Source organism: Fusarium falciforme, chromosome 6 (genome assembly GCF_026873545.1).
Source record: "Fusarium falciforme chromosome 6, complete sequence".
Lineage (NCBI taxonomy): Eukaryota > Fungi > Ascomycota > Sordariomycetes > Hypocreales > Nectriaceae > Fusarium > Fusarium falciforme.
In genome coordinates this window covers 1,424,377-1,444,569 of record NC_070549.1, presented here as the reverse complement: position 1 = coordinate 1,444,569, position 20,193 = coordinate 1,424,377, and the positions used below count along the sequence as shown (strand labels likewise).

At 53.6% G+C, this 20,193-nt stretch overlaps 4 protein-coding genes across 4 annotated transcripts; 3 read left to right on the top strand and 1 right to left on the bottom strand.

The window, feature by feature from the left end:
* Nucleotides 1-642: 642 nt before the first annotated feature.
* Nucleotides 643-2,412, bottom strand: NCS54_00799500 (Hypothetical protein; the record flags this gene model as incomplete). Its single annotated transcript, XM_053153396.1, has 1 exon — nucleotides 643-2,412. One exon carries the CDS (start codon nucleotides 2,410-2,412, stop codon nucleotides 643-645), a length of 1,770 nt encoding a protein of 589 aa, XP_053009371.1.
* A 4,511-nt stretch (nucleotides 2,413-6,923) lies between these two features.
* NCS54_00799400 (UDP-glucose 6-dehydrogenase) lies at nucleotides 6,924-9,018 on the top strand (the record flags this gene model as incomplete). Its single annotated transcript, XM_053153395.1, has 3 exons — nucleotides 6,924-7,026; nucleotides 7,197-7,672; nucleotides 7,750-9,018. The coding sequence occupies 3 exons, from the start codon at nucleotides 6,924-6,926 to the stop codon at nucleotides 9,016-9,018; spliced, it is 1,848 nt and encodes a 615-aa protein (XP_053009370.1).
* A 1,169-nt stretch (nucleotides 9,019-10,187) lies between these two features.
* Nucleotides 10,188-11,119, top strand: NCS54_00799300 (Hypothetical protein; the record flags this gene model as incomplete). Its single annotated transcript, XM_053153394.1, has 2 exons — nucleotides 10,188-10,848; nucleotides 10,902-11,119. 2 exons carry the CDS (start codon nucleotides 10,188-10,190, stop codon nucleotides 11,117-11,119), a joined length of 879 nt encoding a protein of 292 aa, XP_053009369.1.
* An 863-nt stretch (nucleotides 11,120-11,982) lies between these two features.
* Nucleotides 11,983-12,741, top strand: NCS54_00799200 (Hypothetical protein; the record flags this gene model as incomplete). Its single annotated transcript, XM_053153393.1, has 1 exon — nucleotides 11,983-12,741. The coding sequence occupies one exon, from the start codon at nucleotides 11,983-11,985 to the stop codon at nucleotides 12,739-12,741; it is 759 nt and encodes a 252-aa protein (XP_053009368.1).
* Nucleotides 12,742-20,193: the final 7,452 nt, after the last annotated feature.

Genomic DNA, 20,193 nt, shown 5'->3' with positions numbered 1-20,193 from the left:
AAGACTAGGGGGAAGCTGAGAGGGAGGACCGCTAGACGGTCATTATTAAAGCGAGTTGTCTTTTGTCGAGATGCATAGCGGTTGTCTGTTTTACTACTACCTACTATTACTCTTTTTTTTACCATCTTCAACCTATTCTCTAGTCTACGCCGATTTATTATGGCACTCTTTGTTCCTAGTTGATATCCGACCTGACCAGGTCCGTAAATTCATCTTCTTCACTACCTACATCCCTAGCTACTTTACTAGACAAATCCCATAGAATCAATTGATAAGCCAAACCTGAATGCACATGTAACCGCTGGTTTCATCCCGACCTTCTATTACAATGCTGTGGCATGATTGTCTCATACATGAAACAACATCGTATGGTGTTGCAACCCCAACCCACGACCCATGCAACGCGACGTCGTCCCAATTGGCGCATGAATAAGAGGATTCTGGTATCATAAGCTAATATAGTCTGCAAAGGAATATCACCGTCAAAAACTGCCGGGCAACAAAAAACCCCAACCCTGTAAGGACCGTCCAGCTTCATGCAACAAGGTATCGATGGCCAAGCATGGTCAACGCCGATTCCTTCCAACTCCTCCCAAAAGTGCAAATACATGGCAACGCCGATAGTGAATGAGTCCCTCTAATCTATGCAATAACCTTCTTCCTCTCCACGTCCCTCAATCGACCCTTGGCCCAGAGGAAGCACTCTGTAAACACCATGTACCAACCTGTCACCATCCAGAACGAGAGGATGATACCCAGGCCACCCATGAGTCGCGCGTCAACTATTCCTCGTGTGACCGTGTCACGCATGGCATCATTCATCATGAGCCAGCCGTAGATTGGGATGAGCTGCTCAGTCGATGCGCTGAAGGTGGATAGTTGACGGCTGAGTGGCCTAGCTCGCTCGCGTTTCCATTCTGAGATGGTATCGCACATACGCCATGCGACCTTGTTGTTGATCTTCTCCCATGTAGCTTCGCAGGCATAAGTCCTCGCAGCCTGTCCCATCTGCGAACGTAGGGCATGGCCTCTGCCGAGCTTCATGGCCTTGGTGACGAAACCGTCGAGATCATCCGACGGGATGAGGAAGCCATTGTCTCCGTGTTGAACAATATCCGAAGGACCACCTTCGTCCCGGGCAATGACTGGGACGCCACTAGCCATAGACTCCAACACGACGAGCCCAAAGGTTTCCGTCACCGAGCAGTGCAGAAAGACGTCACCGCTGGCATAGGCAGTTGCCAGGTCTTCGCCGACCTTAAAACCTGCAAAGATGACCTTGCCCTTTTCCCTCAAGGGATCAAACAGCTCTTGCACCTCTTTCTCCACGTCAGGGTTTCGGTTGCCGCCCACGATGTAGAGCTTAAAGTCCAACCCTCTGGCGTCGAGCTCCTTGGCTGCCTTGGCCAGAAAGTCAAAGCCCTTCTCGCCAGCGATACGAGAGACCGTCACAAAGATGATCTCGCCGTTCGGTGCCAGTTGTCGGCGCAGCTCTTCGCTCCTCATTTTGGGGTTGAACAGCTCGGTGTTGACGCCGCGTGTCAGAACCTCGAGTTTGTCTTCCTGCACCTTTTGCTTTACCAGATATCGCTTCACGAAGCTCGAAGGGTAAAAGATGGTCTTGACCGAGGGGTGTCGGAACAGGTAGCTCTGGACGGCGGCGAACGCAAAAACAGCAACATGGCTGAGCGGCGCAGGAAAGAGGATGGAGCAGTATCCAGCAAGGTCGGTCTGGAAGTTGCAAATGACGGGGATCTGCTTCTCCTTGGGTTGTTGTCTCAGTTGCAGCATCACCTGGAAGCCCAGGCTAGCCGGACTCGCCAGGTAGATCAGATCGGGAGGGGAGTCGTCACCAAACGTTCTGGTGAAGAGTGTCGAGTTGCGCACAGGATAGACGATAGAAAGTTCCGGGTTGAAAGGGAGAGGGTACCCAGTAACCCGCACTTCAGGCTGCTTGTCCGCAGGAGACATGGATGGTGACGGGGGCGGCGTAAAGGTGTTGTGTTGTGTATGGTTATGAGGCGCAACCACTGCAACTTGAGCGCCATGAGCTCGTAGGTGATTTACAAGCATCAAGGTGGTGCGACTGACGCCGTTGACCGGACCGAACGACTCGGTGCAGAGAAGAATGCGCTTCCCCTTGAGCGCATCCGGGAACTTGGAGAGGTCATGGCTTGGATAGCGCGACTGCGGCAGAGGCGCTTTAGCGAGCATGATGTCGAGTTTCAGCAGCAAATGCTTATCGATTAAAAGATTTGTTGTCGAGCATAGTCTCGAGCGATCGAAAGAGGCGGGAAGCCTCTCTTTTCTCTGTCGCGCAGTTATGGTCACACTTGGACTTGAAAGAAATGCCTCCCACGTGGATGGAGGCAAGGGCACGAGAATGGACAATATGCATCGCTGCAGGCACATGAGGCGCTATATTCTCGATCAATACGGCTGCAATAGGCGTCAGAGTCAACACCACGAGGAGAGCCTGCACGACGCAGTTCGTCGATCCTTCAGGGTACCGGCTGGTGGGGGAGGGGCAAATGGAGGGGTAGATCTTGATCCAATCGTCCATGGTTGAAGTCAAAGGCTATAGCGGTGTATTGCATGGATTCCTTTGTCTGGTTGCGTCTTTGGCTGTAGAAGAAGCATCTAGTCGGCTGGACGGCTTGAGGGAACTCGACAAGTCGATAGCAGAATCACCATCAATGCCTAGCATCAATGATGATGGATGTTGCTTGGCCATCTGAGCTATCATTCTGAAATCACTTGATCTCAAATTCTTTCAAGCATGCCGTTCTTGGTGCCGTTTCTGTCACAGCCGCCTCAGCCTGACGATTTGCGACGTCCTCTCAGAAGCCAGTTGCTTGCTCGACCGACGCAGGCTATTCGCTCACCTCCGTAGCTTCGGCGAACCCTTGTCCGGGGCGCGTGTGACGGACGAATCAGATGCGCCCCCAATATCACATTGTCCCAACACGCCCAATCGCCCGTTGTCGCGCAAATGCGAATGGGCATGGGAATCGCAACCCCCGTGGCCGAGCCGGTCTGGGCCATTGGCGGTCCAGGTCGAGCTTGTATCGGATAAGGACCGATGCCGTGCCATTGCGATCGCGACTCGTGACTGAATCAATCTTTTTCCTCGAGGGCAGAATTGTTAGTGAAGAAGGCTGGCTTTTGCAAGACATCGGGAAGAGACGGAGCGCCGTCTCTTTTCTTCGCTAGTCAGCAAGGGGCTGGAGGCGGGATCTATCGGTACAAGTGGTGGCGCCATCATCGAGCCGGACGAGTCTTTAGGCAAAAACCCATCCTCAAAAGCAAAGCCCCAGCTTGTTGGGTTGGTTTGAGGAACTATCGACCACAAGAAGATGGATGAGACAGGTGGAAAAATGCAGAGGAGCGGTGTCAGCGGCACGTGAGGACATCACGTGCCTCCCTTACATCCTATCTGCTGCTTCAATCCATTGCATGAGTTGTAGGATCGGAATGAGACCAATCCTTGATGAATCCTAGCGAGCAATGTCTCAACTAATCCTGCTGAGTCTTTTTATTCCATTAATGCGGATATATCTGCAACGCCACAAATGACAGGGCTGGTGGAATGGAGCTGTGATTGACCAGGGAGAGTGAGACTGCAAAATGCCCACGGCTCACCGTACCTTGTTCGATCCTCATTGCACTCTCACCTCACCAACTACCTAGGCGACGTGTATGCCATTCATCGGTGGGGAGATAGCTCGGCATCACAATTCGAGCAATTGGTTATCGAGAACCACCTGCCAAGCGAAAGTCGGACGGGCTTGATGGGGCCGGCCGGCCGGCCAGTCAGGTGGGCTCGAACGATGGGATGGATTGACGGACCGATCGATAAAACCACGTTCAAACGTGAGAAAGAGGAACAGGTCTCCTGCTTCAACTCGGGCTGGAGCCTCCGCTGCTGTCTCCATCTTGGTCCCGTCTTGGCTTGCCGGGCGCCCCATCAGCCTTCTTTTTTTTTTCTGCCATGGGAAATCATGACGCATGAGGTCCCTGGCATCATGACACCCAGGGACAGCAATCAAACAGCTAGGGGAGGGGCGAGTTTAATTGGTCGCAGGGGTGCGCCTTTGATTAGGTAGCTTGGCTGAAGACCAGGGGGGCATTGTGCCTATCGCCAGATGGATGGTGGCAGCATCCGCGGCAGCATCCAGCGAGTGGAGGTTCAGGCAAAGCAAAGCAGCTTGGAAGTACCGGAGAGAATGCGTGACTTTGATCAACCGACATGAACCTAAGCGCGCGGTTTCGGATAGGTCAATTCCTGATATCCAGGGATATAGCCCTTGACAATTGTTCCAACCAGGACATAGGTCACGTCTTGTTCCAGCATGTCTTCCATGCCTGGTCAGTTAGTCATGATATCAATTCAAGCCTAGCAAAGGGCCACGCATTCAATCAACATCTTCGATTTGCGCGGGAGCTAGCGGGCTGGGATCAAAATGCCACTAGCACTCAAAACAGCGAGTCTGATAAAGTGGCTCATTTCCAGGCTGGGCTGTTGTTAATTCTCGCAGGGAAAAGGGTTACAAAAGAGGCAGGCTGGGTAATTGCGACTTGACAGGTCAAACACAAACTGATGATTGCTGGGCAATTAATTCGTATCCTAGCTTTGCCGATCGTGATGGGATGGCTGGTGCTGACAATGGAAGGGAAGGGAAGGGCATGAAACTGAGGTTGTCGAGCCTCAGGTAACATGCCATCAGAGACTCGATCTCAGCTCCCGATAGTTCAGGGGCTTGGAAGAAGAATCGAGAATTGGCCGAGAGCTGCCATCAGCCGTGTGGCTTGAATACGGTCTCTCTGTCAATCTCAGTCAGCACTTGGATCAGCACTTGGAAACGAAGGGTACGTGTTCCGCGAATGTACGGAGCCGGCCGAGTAAGCAATCATCAATCCCGTCGCCGACGAACAACGAACCATGTAGACACGCACGGCACAGTGCCTCTTTCACGTTCGGCTAGGCTCCGCAAGGGAATGACGGACATGGCAGAGGGGTGGTACCCCTGGCTGGCCCCAGCCGCGGGCATGGCCTCCCTGACGAGGCGCTATGCTCCATCGGCCCAACCGGCATCGGGTTAATAGGGACGAATCGACGTTATTGCCTCTCGTTCCTTTGGGAATTTGCCGCCGACGCTGCTAATTAAATTATCGTGGCGCCCCTCGGGAGGGCGTTTGATAGTCGAGGCGCCGCGTCAACATGGGGAGGCTATCGACTGTGAGCTTGTCGCCTCCCTGGCGTGGCCGTTTGCCTCTGCTGCTGCTGTGAATAGAATCTGTCTCTATCTCTCACCGTCTTGTTGCTGTCGCCTCACCATCACCTTTGCCATGGCCTGCCACGCCTTGGCCGGGGTTGCGGCTACGTAATCAAGGTCGACTGTCGTTGTCAACCAACAACCCCTGTCTGTCAAGTTGGTGAGAATATCTCGGCAACCTCGTCAAACTTGCGCATCACACCTCATACACATCCGATCATATCAGCCTCACAGGAATGAAAAAAGAGACGTCAATTGTCAGGAGATGCACGGAGGGTGCGTTCCGTCAGAGTCTGCACCTCGTGTTTCTTTTTTCACGAGCCCGCCAAGTTCTGGGATCGACTGTCGGTCAGCTCCTATTTGGCTTGACCACACGTTGTGAGGCTGATTCTAATCGACTTGTCGATACCGAATTGTCGTCACCAGAAGCAGCCTGGCCTGGCCTGACCTGGCCTTGCTTGTATCTAATCAACTGGCTCCGGCGCAGTATCCGCCCGTGCACCCATGAGTTTTCCGCCATGGGTTGGATCGCATCGCTCCCGCAAGAGCCAGCCTGGTCTTTTTCCCCATCAGACGTTTGGCGAACGATCCAGTCTTGGTGATATGAGCGACAGTGCATCATACAGTGCGCAAAGTTCTTTAGCGCGATGGACCCCTACCCGTTCTCTACAAGGTCCTTGTCAGCAAGTACATGTAATGAATGCTATGGGTTATGGGGTCTTAATTAAAGCTCAGCATTCCATCAGATAGACAGAATTCTTATGTAAAACGGTTCTAGATTTGTTGTAAATTGAATACCCGGGATGAGTGTGCTCACGACACCATCTAGAAATGTCTGACCGCATACTCGGAAATATCTGCGAACGCGGTCAAGCCTTGCAGAAGGTAACCACTACCTACGTAGTAAGGTTCACTGTGCTTATAAGCTTAGCGGCAAAAGGGCTCCGTGTGGGGGTGGAATCCGCCCATTGGAGCTTCCAGGTTTGGACGGGAGTGCTTGCGCAGCCCTGGAGCTGTACCGTGCGCCGGCACTGTATTATCGATTCCAGCTGTTTCCCAGTGGATCAAGTCTTGTTGAGCGGGTGAGAAGCCCGCCTCAAGTACCTCCCCCCGCAAGCTGCAGTGTGGCCAGTACCTGCATCCAGGGTACCTCCATCTGGCTGTAACCGGCCGCCCGTGCCCCTGGAATCCCTGAACATGGTGGGTGGCACCCCTGGATGGCCTGCCCCTCCATCCTCCATGGATGGGATGGGATGGGAGAATCGACACATGCCGCCATCTTGGCGGGCAGAAACTAAAGGGAATACCTATCTCACCGCCTTAATTTCTCCTGGGCTGCGGTTCCCCAATGGCTGCGTGGCTTCAGCCCCTCCACCGGCCTCTTGTCTCCCTCAGTCCAAGTTGGCCCCCCTTTTTTCCCTTAGCTGCAACGTTGGGAATATCTTTTCTAGCCTCCCTTGCCGCTCGCAACAGACGTTCTGCCTCTGCTTCCTTTTAAACTCGTCCCCCCTCGCCCGTTTCTCTCCCAGCCTCACGTTCGTTTGACTCCCCAGTGTGTCGCTTCGTGGCCTTGTTTGCGACTGTCTATTATACAGCTTGCCCTCTCCGTCTTGCCTGTAATTCCCGCCTCTACCGCCTTTAATCATCATGTCGGCTCTCGTTACCAATGGCTCTGTTGAGCCTACCAACGATGCTCAGGACGCCCCAATCGTGGTCCGCCGCATCTGCTGTGTTGGTGCTGGATATGTCGGTAAGTTGACATGAATTTCAAAATACCCACGGTGCTTCTGGGGAGTAGCTGGTCTCGAGGTTGCTGGGGTGCGCGAGCAGGCGGTCAATGTCATGATCGCGAGCTTCACCACAAGCGGGACAGCTCTCCAAAGCACAATTCGACCAAAACACAGCTAACAAGACTCTCAGGTGGTCCCACTGCCGCTGTCGTCGCCTTCCAGAACCCCGACATCCAGGTCACCGTCGTTGACCGAGACACCACTCGCATTCGCCGCTGGAACTCCAAGCACCCTCCTATCTACGAGCCCGGTCTGCACGATATCGTCCGTATCGCCCGTGACGGTGGCCGTGCTACCTCCGTCTCCAACGAGCCTACTTCCGACAACGAGGGCTCTGCTACTGAGGATGGCGAGATCGCTATTCCTGAGCGCAAGCCCAACCTGTTCTTCTCCACCGACATTGCCAAGCACATCGGCGAGGCCGACATTGTCCTCGTCGCCGTCAACACCCCCACCAAGTACCGTGGTGTCGGTGCCGGCAGCGCTACTGACATGACTGCTTTCGAGGCCGTTACCGGTGTCGTTGCTCAGTACGCTCGTGAGGGTGCCATCATTGTCGAGAAGAGCACTGTTCCCTGCCGAACTGCTCAGCTCGTCGCTGACACTGTAAGTTTCCGAGATTTTCAAAATAGCACAGCTGGGAAAGGGACAATGGAACAAGTAGCTGACAATCGTGATTCTAGCTCGCCATGCACCGACCTGGTGTCCACTTCGAGATTCTCTCCAACCCCGAGTTCTTGGCTGCCGGTACCGCCGTCAACGATCTTCTCTACCCTGACCGTATCCTGATCGGTTCTGCCCCTACTCCTTCCGGCAAGAAGGCCGCCGAGGCCCTTGTCAAGGTCTACAACGCCTGGATTCCCCGCGAGCGCATCCTGACCACCAACGTCTGGTCCTCTGAGCTTGCCAAGCTGGTTGCCAACTCTATGCTGGCTCAGCGTATTTCCAGCATCAACTCCATTTCTGCCGTGTGCGAGCAGACTGGTGCTGATGTCGACGAGGTTGCCCGCGCCGTCGGTGTCGACCCCCGTATCGGTAACAAGTTCCTGATGGCCGGTATCGGTTTCGGTGGCAGCTGCTTCAAGAAGGATGTCCTCAACCTTGTCTACCTTGCTGAGACTATGGGTCTCCCCGAGGTTGCCGAGTACTGGCGCCAGGTCGTCAAGATGAACGAGTACGCTCGTGACCGCTTCAGTAACCGTGTCATCAAGTGCCTCAACAACACCCTTGTTGGCAAGAAGGTCACCATCCTTGGCTTTGCCTTCAAGAAGAACACCTCTGATACTCGTGAGGCCCCCGCCCTCGAGATGATCAAGACCCTGCTCGAGGAGCGACCCCGCGAGATCGCCGTCTTCGACCCCTGCTGCAACCCTCTGGTCATCAAGCAGGAGATCAAGGACCTTCTCGGCCCCCTGGCTGAGGGCCAGAACATCTCTGTCCACGGCAACGCCTATGATGCCTGCGATGCTTCCACTGCCATCATCATCGCCACCGAGTTCGACGAGTTCCGCAACCAGCCTCCTCCCCCTCCTGCTCCCGTGTCTGCTCACCAGCCCAAGACCATCGGCCGCAAGCCCAACCCCAAGTCGGACCCCCGTCCTTTCGAGTCGGCCACCCCCAGCGCCAACGACCTGCTCGCTCTTCACAAGCACCTTGTCCAGCGTGCCGACGTTGAGTCGGCCGATCCCCTCGACCGCTTCAACATCGAGCCCAGCTGTGAGGACGACTGCCCCGACTGCATCCAGGAGCGCGAGAGCAAGGAGACTGGCTTCGCCACTGGCATGGGAAGCGCCGAGGAGTACAAGCCCAAGGAGCGCGTCGACTGGGTCCGCATCTCTCAGAACATGGCCAAGCCCCGCTGGGTCTTTGATGGCCGTGGTGTCATCGACTCGCGCGAGATGGTCAAGCTGGGCGTCCGCGTCGAGTCTGTCGGTCGCCAGCACCGATTCTAAGCGTCACGCCTGGGGCCTGACGAGGGGTTTGCAACGGCCGACATTTTAGATTTCTTGTGTGTATGAATGCGTCGACTGTTGGCAAAGATTATACCGTTTTAATAGCATGAAATGACTGACATTTGGACGTGGGCTGACGAGACACGCCGAGGAAGAAGACACGTCAACTGGATGATGGAAAGGACACGGGGGTGCGATTTACATGCACAGGCGTGATTTGGAGAAGAGGTTTTACGGGCATAGAATTAGATTTGAAGTTGATTAAAAAAAATGCGAGAGCAACTTTTACTAAATATTTTCTAAAGTGTGTCGCATTAGTCCATCATGTATGCAAGTTGAAAGGAGTATAGGCATCTGGAGTTGGCGTCCAGCTCTTGTTTCTCTTACCTATCAAGAGCTCTTTACGCGGATAATTGATCGCCATAAGTCTCTCATTATAAGTAGTTTCCTTGCTTGTTTCTCGTCTTGTCCTGACTAAACTATTACTACCTTGTCAATGCCCTGAGACGACGCTTCTCCCAACCCTGTTTCAGACAGCGGCAAGCTGTCTCACCTTCAACTGAGTGTAACAGATTGTTACCGAGGCACCACCAAAACACTGGTCCCAGAAGCCTGTCACTCGCTAAAAGGGTTCTAGATTTCGTCTGCTTTCGAGCTCGCGCGCATGAAGGGTAGCATCCAGGTCTGCCGGGCTCTGTGCGCAAGGAGGTCGCTGCAACTCCAACGGGGGCTATTGAGGTCATCGTCGCAGCTAATCCGGGAGACTCGGGGGGGTTAGCTGGGCGCGTTTCACCATGAAATGGATTCGTGCTCGAGGTACGTTGGGGGCTTCTCCTCGAGGGATGTCATCGAGGACGCTACCATCGCGCAAGCACCTTTGCCCTTCCTCTTTCTCTGGCCAACGGGTGTCGCTTCGCTTCACAAACTGGCTTTCTTGGTAATATCACATTATCGCTAAGCGTTTCATTCATTAATCTTACTGCGTTAACAGAGGACGACTCTAGTTTCGTCCGTTGCATTAACGAATCTGACAGCCAACCGGTCCCTTGGATCTGCACTGTCAACCTCAAGAGTCACATCGCGGGTTCCTGCAGACGATCGAGGTTGGGGGAACAAAAAAGCCACGCCCAGATTATCGCTAAGCGGATCCGAAGCAACGACTCGTCGAGATGAGGTTGTCGTGGGCTGGGCAGGCCGTCTTTTCTGGCCTGGTGGCCATTGTGACGGCCGACGTCTTGCCGCCCGATGACATACCTCTCATGTGCGTTACCATCTGCGGTCCAATCGTCGAGCTGACCTCGAAATGCGACGTTCATGGGGAGCGGCTCTTGAAGCGAACAACACCGTGGGTTCCAAAGCTGGCCGTGGAACCCCCGGAGGAGGAGGTTGTACAGGTTGAGCCACGGCAAGATGGCGAAGGGGTGGAAAAGAGGAGCTTTTCCATCATCAGGGCTGCGCCGACTTCGTTCCCCTTTGAGCTCACAGCGACGGCGCCTCTTGAAGAAGCCCAGCCAAGCACAAGCTCCATGTGGAGTGTCGAAACCGCATCCGACCAAGTTGCTACACTATCGACCCGAACGTCAACCACAACCTCCTTTTCATCCTCGTCAAGATCTACAACAACCGTGTCTCTGCCCACAAGATCAGTGCTCCACGAGACGGTTGCAACGACAAGTAGCGCTGGGTGGAGCGGCGGCGAGCAAACGGGGCAGCTATACTCGCACAAGGACCCTGAGCAGCAGTGCGTGTGTAACAATACGAGCTTTGACGTGGCCAAGATTGCAGCGCTGTGCCATGACTGCATCGTCGTGGATGGACACAAGCAAAACAGTGAGTGTTTATTTGAGTTGCTAATATGGTCAAAGGGCTGACATAAATTCTAGACATGGACAAGATCATGAAGGCCTGCAACTTTACCGAGCTCTCTTACACCATCGACGATGACAGCGCTGCGGATAACATCCGCGTTGAGGCAACAAGGCCGACGGTCATGGCCTCTACTGAAGCTCCCAGTACAAATACAGGAGTTGGTGTTGAGCCTGATACTCGGCGTCAAGTTATGGTCGTGGGTCTCCTGTTGAGTTTGGCTTTGGTGGTTTGAGTGTGTAAAAAGGCGTGATTAAAAGACATCCACATGTGGTACATAACTATTTTATATGTTGTATAGCGTTTTGAGCATTGACTTATACTTTCCCTTATTCGGTAGATATTTCATTTTGGTAGTAAACTATCAAGCATTCTTATTTAGAGACGTCTCTTCTCAAAGCTGAGCTTTTCGAGGAAAGGTGCTGACTGAAACAAGCTGAATATACTTTCTCACACACGCCTAAACTCCAACGTCAGAACATGTAACTGCAATGACAAGAAACTTCGGTCTAATTAAAAATAGATCAACTATAATAGCTTCAAAATACACGTGCTCTTATCAATCCACCAAGAGGGGAGACAAGAAAGGGAGTACATTGATTGGGGTTCAGGGTAGGTACGTCAATTGCAGAACACCACCAGCCCTCTCAACCACAGAGCCTAATTCTCCTTTTACAATGCCTACTCACAGTCGATGATGCAGTCTAAGCCAACAAAATTAAATTTCTTTTCAATTCTGGAATGGCGGAGTTTGCGAGGCGAAGTCAAAGTCCGCCCGTCTAGGCTATCGCTTCATGCAGGGTTCGGCGGAGCTGCGCCTTTAAGTCCGAAAATCCAGGGTCAGACGCCTTTTTCGCTCATTTTGGCTGACGCCAGCCATCAGCGCCTCAGACAATGATTGGCGAATGCGACGGTGCTGACGGGGACGACGATGACGATCTAAGATTGTTGATAAAGAAAAGGAATGATATATATTTGTTGGCTTGGGCTTCTTGAAGAAGAGAATTATCTCATCAATCACACATTGTCAACATTTTGCCTTCAATCGTCCTCCATTCAAATTCCCATCATCACCTTACAAGCACTTACACCACCACCATGCATGTCATCCTTACTGGTGCAACTGGCCTTGTTGGCTCTGGAGTCCTTGATGCCATGTTGAAAACCAAGGACATCACCAAAATCTCCATCCTCAGCCGTCGTCCCGTGCCAATGGCCACAGACTCTAAAGACCCACGCGTCAATGTCATCATTCACAACGACTTTGCCACGTACAAACCTGAAGTCCTGCGCGACCTAGCTGGTGCTCGTGGTTGCGTCTGGGCACTGGGCATCAGCCAGAACAAGGTCACCAAGGAAGACTACGTTCGCATCACAAAGGACTACGCGCTTGAGGCCGCAAAGGCCTTCTCCACGCTGGCAGATGAGGGGGAGGAACCCTTCCGGTTCGTCTACGTGTCTGGCGAGGGAGCAACACAGTCCCCAGGTAGATTCTCGCCCATTTTCGCGCGGGTCAAGGGAGAGACAGAGACGGCGCTCGGGGAGATGTCAACCAAGATCTCGACGCTGCAGGCAGATTCTGTTCGACCAGCTTTTGTGGATGCGGCTGCACATGAAGCCATCCAGAAGTACATCCCTGACCCTGGCGCCATGTACCGAGGCATGATCACCGTCCTTGGACCTCCCATGAGAGCTTTTTACAAGAGCGGCCACTCCCCCACACCAATCCTCGGAGATTTCCTGACGAAAATGGCTATGGGTAAGGTTGACGGCCAAATCGAGGGTCCTGGAGCGTTCCGACTAGGGGGTTCCTGGATTGTGGAGAATGTCGGCTTCAGGCGCGTGATGGGTCTGTGAGCGAGTCCACCGGACGAGGGGAATGAGGAGAATCGGTTAAGAAAAGGCGGTGTTCAGCGACTGGAACGAGAAATGGCCGATATATAATAAGGGTCCGGAAGGCTAAGGGGGCGTATCGAGAAGGGCCGAGTTGACGAGGATGTGTCTCGGGCGTTTGTGGGTTATAGAGAAGCCGTCTGGCAGCGTGTAACAATAGTTTGCTCTTGGAGTCTTCATATTAATGAACCTCTTGAAAAACAAGGGTATCTGAAATTGCGATAGTAGTTAGAGTCAAAGGATGACGTTGTGACTTCAGTTCCTATGAGAGAAGAGTTGTATGTTGGTCCACACTAGGATAACTTCAAGCAAGGGAAGAGATGATCTTCGGAAAGATCTTCAGGGTCTACGGATACGAGCGAGAAACTCGGAATCCGCCCTAGGACTTTAAACACGGCACAGGTGTTTGAAACCCACACAATCAACCTCGTGTGACCGAGGACCCTGAAGACGGAATTCTATGGGAGAGTGATCGGCGCCTTTGCGGGGTTCTGAGGACCCTTGAAGTGAAGTATGTAGCTTTGAGAACAAAAAAAATCATTGCCATGGGAAGGAGAATTGAGAGTTGAATGTGCTGTAGAAGTGTAGTTGGAGGATTGATGGTGATGGATACATGTTGGGTTTACGGATTGATTGGCGTGTCGAGATCACGTGCAGTCATCAAGGTAGCCAAGCGTTTTGCTCCTCCCACTGCTCTCTCCAATCCATCAACACCAAACATCCATACCTTCACTCCGTTTTTGGTTAATAATGCATTTCGCCATCGTATCGCCATGTATCTCATCGCCTCTGATTGGACGCTTAGGGATATGCCAAGGGCGGCGGCACAATGAGCATCTCCTGAAACTACCCCTCGACTGAACGATCCATTGCCATTTCCGAAACATCAGCTCGGGGATTTCGAAGCTTGTCTTTAGAAAGGCTTGTGTCAGTATGAAGCCGTAGAATTGCCCGGGAGCATTCCGAAGAAGTCTCCATGGACAAGTACCTATGGTAGAGCTCGTATTGGTGTCGACAGGACGAAGGGTCGCTCCCAGGCATGGTAACTTGAGGCAACAACGACAGCAACCGATTCTATGTCTCTCTTCGACAGCTCAACATGTTGGAATTTGTAGCGGGACACGGGATGATCAGACAAGCCTAGGCCACGGGAAAGAGGGAAGTCAAGGTGAGCCGTGAGCTTCGTGCTGATCGAGGAGGGCTTGGCTTCTATAAGACCAGCTTCTGACCACGTCGACATAACCTCACCGAGTCAACTAACCATTTACATCAGCAACAGGAATTCTTTTCTTTCTTCCCTTCTTACTCTCCTTTGCGGAAGCCTTCGGCAGATTCACTCTTTCTCTGCTGAGACCTTGCCTGCAACCATGGCCAGGCACGGCTCTCCTAAGGGGCTTCCTTGGGCTAAGCTGGTCGCCTTACACTCCTTTCTGGTGGCCCAAGCCCTTGCTGATTATGTCACTGTTGAAGTGGCAGTTACGAGATATCACGATCTTGGAGATTGTATCGCCAAGTGTTCCACTGGTTTTCCCCAACCTACGGGTCATGCCAACGCCGGAAACGACTCCTACGGCGGTTCGGGCCAGCCACAATATCACGATGCCCATGGAGATTACAAATACCAAGAACCCAATGGAAAACAAGGAAACCAGGGAGGCCAGGATCATCATGGCGACGAAATTGAAGAACACGAGTTCAGTGGCGGCAATGGAAAGCATCAAGGCCACAGCAAACAGAAGAGTCAGGGCACACACGACAGTCAAAATCATTACGTTCAGGAAGACTACCACGACAAGAATGTCACGACTATTCACGGCCACAACTACGTGATCCTCGATGTACCCACTTGCAACGAGGTTGGAGCCACCTCGACCAAGCATCCCGCCTGCGACTCTTGTTACGGAACCGTCTTTCGTTACCAGCCCACCAACGTCCCTTATGCCACAGTTACAAAAACTGAGGGAACAGGCCATCACGCAACCGTCTCGATCCAACACCCCAAGCCTAATTGTCACAAATGTGAGGGTACTGTCTATATCTGCGAGCCTACGGCGGTCCCATACGACCAAGCTATTACGGTTTCCCTCGATGGAGCCAGGCCTAATGATCCTTGCATAACCCTTCCTCCATCTGTACCGGGCGAGCCTTGTACGATTCTTGTTGGCCCATCTGATCAACTCGATGGACATGATACGATTACTCTACCTGGAAGCGGACCGGATAGCCCAATTAGAACCATCGTTCCCACAGGCGCCGACGGACGGCCGCTTCCTGGTTCTTCACCCGTTGTCGTTATTGGAGGGAATGGCGCCGATCCGAATACTTCTGGCGACTCTACCCAACCTCCAACTACTATCTTCCTGGATGGGGCAAAGCCGGGAGATCCTAGCGTGACTCTTCCGCCTTCTATCCCGGGTGGACCTTCAACAGTTCTGGTTGGACCATCTAGCATCATTAACAGTCTCAACTCTGCCAGCAACTCCGATGCTTCGGGCACTTCGGGCGGACTTCCCGCCGTCACCATTTCTCTTGACGGCGCCAAACCCGGTGACCCCAGCATTACCCTTCCACCTTCGGTTCCAGGACAACCATCCACGGTCATCGTTGGTCAAACTGTTCAGGTCGATGGCTTCGGAAGGGTCGAGAATTTCGATCCGACGTCTTCTGTGCCTCCTGTCACTATTACCCTTAGTGGAGCCAAGCCAGGCGATCCCAGCACAACCCTTCCGCCCTCTGTTCCAGGCGAGCCATCTACAGTTTTTGTTGGACCATCTGACCAGATTGATGGCATCGCAAACGTCAATAACGTGGATGCTACATCTACTGTGTCTACCGTTACGGTTACCCTGGGCGGAGCTAAGCCGGGCGATCCCAGCATCACCCTGCCGCCTTCCGTCCCCGGAGAACCCTCTACTGTGGTCGTTGGCCCATCTGATATCATCAATGGCCTTGATACAGCCAAGGGCTCCGATGATCGCAGCACAACTCAAGGCTCTGTGGTTACAGTTTCGCTCAACGGAGCTAAGCCAGGCGATCCTAGCACAACTCTCCAGCCCTCAAACCCTGGCGATCCCACTACAGTGATTGTTGGCCCGCCAGATGCTCTTACGTCGTCTCAAGGCTCTCTGATCACTGTTTCTCTCAATGGAGCCAAGCCTGGTGACCCTAGCATTACTCTTCCTCCTTCCAGGCCTGGTGATCCTACCACTGTTGTGGTTGGCCCAACTGACGACGTACTTGTTGGCGTTGAGGCAATCAACAACTCGGAAGCAGGAGGGGAGACCGGTAGCCCTCAGGTTACCGTTTCTCTTGATGGAGCCAAGCCTGGTGACCCAAGCACCACACTATCGCCATCGAACTCTGGCGACCCTCAAACGGTTGTCGTCGGTCCATCTGAGGATCTCAAGAACCTTGCCACAAACACTGCCTCTGGAGTTGATATTGGTGATGCAACTCAAACTACCGCCCCATCTAACACTGACGGAGAGCCAATCAACGTCTCCCCATTCGTTGCGGCTGGAAGCAGTTCTGGTAGCAATGGCGTGCCTACGGTCACTGTCTCCTTGGCTGGGGCGAAGCTTGGCGACCCTAGGGTCACTCTTTCACCCTCCGTCCAGGGCCAGCCTTTTACAGTCATCGTCGGCCAATCTGGAACCTCGAACCCCCTCAGCACTAGCACTGCCCCTGATGCTGGCGTTGGTGCATCGACCAGAACCGTCTTTCCAACTGACGCCAACGGGAACCCAATCCCCAGTGCTTCTCCATTTGTTCTGGTTGAAGGGGGTTCTATGAGCACTGGGGTGCCTGCGATCACCGTGACTCTAGATGGAGCGAAACCCGATGACCCTCGTGTCACCCTTCCACCTTCTTTCCCCGGAGGCCCATCAACGATCATTGTTGGAACATCTACCCAGTTGGACGGCCTGAGCACGAGCACCGTGCCTGGTGCTGGCCCTGATGCTCCCACTCGTACAATCGTTCCCACTGGATCGGATGGGAAGCCGCTGTCAAAGGCCTCTCCATTCGTGCTCGTTGGAGATACCACTACCTCTGTGCCTACCATCTCCCTGCCTGATCTCAGAACCACATCAACTCAATCGCCCCCTGGTGGTCCCTCTACGGCAGGCGAAGGCCCATCTGACTCTTCAGAAGAACGCCAGAGCTCAATCTCTCCTGCAGCCACGGAGCAAACCCTGGCTCGCACTACCGCGCCGACAGAGACTGGTAGAAGGCCATTTGAGAATGAATTACTTGTGGAAGTAGCAGGAAGACCTGATTCTACTGTTCCAACATCTCTCCCAGAAGCATCCCAGACCGCCACCCGTGGAACAGGTGCTTCGAACTCGAGTGAGAAGGGTGATGACTCGGACAACGGCGACGGAGATGCTACTACTCAGGATGGAAACACTGAGCTTTCAACAACTGCTGACCCGGCCACCTCTGGAGAAAGTGAAACTGGAGCAAGTGGGACTGTTGATCCCACTAGCAACGGCGACCTTCCTGAGTCAAGCCAAGCCACTGGCCTTTCTGGAAGTGAACGGGAGACTCAAGGTGCCGACTCGACAACGAGCGACACGGGTGCAGAAAGCTCACCGACGACCGAGACCGCTGGTCCCAGTGCGTCTTCAGAGGATGGAGATACCAACACCCAAGAAACCGAAGCACCCTCTCAGACAACAGAAGACGCTCTGACCGACAGCAGCAATGCTGGAGGAAGCTCCCCGGAAACTGGACTGGTTCGAGCCCAAGGATCCTTGATACCTGAGGATACGACACAGTCTCCTCCCACATTGGAGAGTGCACCAGCTGAAAGCAGTGGCGTCATGAGCTCCCCAACGACCGATACGGCTGATGCCACAGGATCCATGGATCCCCAAGATACAACCCAGTCTCCTCAAACCACCGAGAGTGTACCGACTGAAAGCAGTGGTGCTACGAACTCCCCAAAGACTGACGCGACTGGTGCCGAAGAAACATCAGGGACAGGCGTAGATGACAATGAAACCAGCCAAAGTCCTTCTGAGGCGACGACAGACACTCTGGCGGAAAGTAGCGGTGCTGCAGGAAGTTCGTTGACAACCGGAGCACCTGAGACTACAGAATCATCTGGCTCTGAGGAGAGCAGTGCCGGCACAAGTCAAGGCCCCTCTCAATCTGAGGATGCTGGTCCGACCGAAAGCTCTGGTAGCGTGGAAAGCTCGCCAACAACCGCCCAGGTGGTTGAACTTGCAGGATTCCCGGAAGATGAGAATACTGCTACCAGGGGAAGCGAAAAGCCTTCTGGAGCGACGAACAGTGCTGATACCACTGAGAGTAACGAAACTGTTGAAAGCTCACCTGCGACTGAGACGACCGCAGCTGAGGGACCATCGACCACTGAGGATGTTGGTGAGACCGAGAGCACCGAACAGCCTTCCCAAACGACGGAGAGTCCTGATCCAACAAACACTTCTGACCTATCAACAAGTTCTGGTGCAGCCGAGAGTTCTGATGCAACTGAGAGTTCTGAAGCAACAAAGAGTAGCAACACAGAAGACACGCCAAATACAGAACTGGCCCAACAACAGGGGACCCCGGGAGTTGTAGAAGACGATGAGGAGACGACTACTGATGCAGCTTCCGATACTCCAAGCGCAACCTCTGAGGCTGGTACAACTGACACGAGCGGAGACATGGCTACCAGTACCAATGGCGCCGAAACGACCGACAGCACTGGCGAGCCTGCAACCCCACCTACCACTGAAGCTACTTCTGGAAGCTCTGCCATGACCTCAGAAGGTGTTACATCAGATTCGGCTTCTCAAGTCTCTGAAGATCCTACCTCAGCCGCCGAAACCTCTGATGACGCTACCTCAGCCCCGGCCTCTGAGAACTCTGAAGATGCCACATCTACAGCTCCAGCTTCCGAAGGCTCTGGCTCAGCTACTTCGGCCACTGAAAGCGCTGCCTCAGCTGCTGAAGCCTCTGGTGACACCACATCAGCTCCAACCTCTCAAGCTTCTGAAGACACCACTTCAGCTGTTGAGACTTCTGGCTCAGCTACCTCTGGTCCAGCTTCTGCAACTTCTGAGGATGCTACATCGACTGCCGAAGCCTCTGACAATACTACATCGGCTACAGCTTCTGAGAGTGCCACGTCAGCTGCTGAGACCTCTGGAGATGTCACGTCGTCTCCAGCTTCTGAAACCTCTGAAGGCGTCGTCTCAGTCGCCGGATTCCTTGAGGATGATACCTCGGCACCAGCTTCTGAAAGCTCATCTTCAGCTGCTGAAGTCTCTGAAAGCACTGAAACTGACAGCCCAACTTCAACTTCTGAAGATGTTACCTCTACCCCACCTTCCGAAGTCACTGAAGGTGCCACCTCTACTGCTGAAGCCTCTGATGATGCTACATCAGCTACAGAAACCTCTGGTGATACCACCTCAGCCCCGGCTTCTGAAACTTCTGGAAGTGCCACTTCGGCTGCCGAGACCTCTGGAGATGCTACCTCAACTCTAGCGTCTGAGGCTTCTGACGATGCCACGTCAACTGAAGCCCCTGAAAATGCCAGCTCTGCTGCTGAAACCTCAGGAGATAATACCTCAGCTTCTCAAGATGCTACTTCAGCTCCAGCTTCTGAGGACCCTACCTCAACTGCTGAGACTACTAGAGATGCTACCTCAGCTGCTGAAACATCTCGGGATGCCACGTCAGATACAGCTTCTGAAAGCTCCGGAGACGCTACCTCAGCTGATTCAACTTCTGAAGACACAACATCAGTTGCTGAAACTTCCTCGGATGCTACCTCGGCCCCACCTTCTGAGAGCTCTTCCTCGGATGCTGAAACCTCCGAAGGCTCTACCGCTGTTGAGAGTGCTACCTCAGGGGCCGGTATGACAAGCACAAGCGGGGACGAGACGAGCGCAACCAAGGAGGCCGACTCAACTGACAAGACTGACTCATCTGAGGCCCCGGCTACAACTGACTCTGCCGAAAGCAGTGCAACACCCACTGGTGGCGATGACAAGGTGAATGTGCAGGGCATCAACGAAGAATCTGATACTGCTACCGAAGCCGTCTCTGAGACTGGAACTGGATCTGAGAGTGCCACTACTGGAGCCGAACAAACCAACACAAGCGGAGACGAGCCTTCCAGTGCTTCTGAAGATGCTCGTCAGACTGACAGTACCAGCGCACCTGAAATTTCGCCGACATCAGATGGACCCTCGGATACCATGTCCACGGAGGACGGCATGTCTTCAACAGCGGGGCTTGATCCGGATGCGACCAGCTCTGGTGATGGTGGCTCGTCTGCTGGAAACCCAGATGACTCTACGACGGCGACTGGTGAAGGAGAGCCTACGAAGGAGACTGAGTCCGCACCAGTGACAGCATCTGAGACAGAGACTGGAAAGGGAGAATCTACTACGGAGGCCG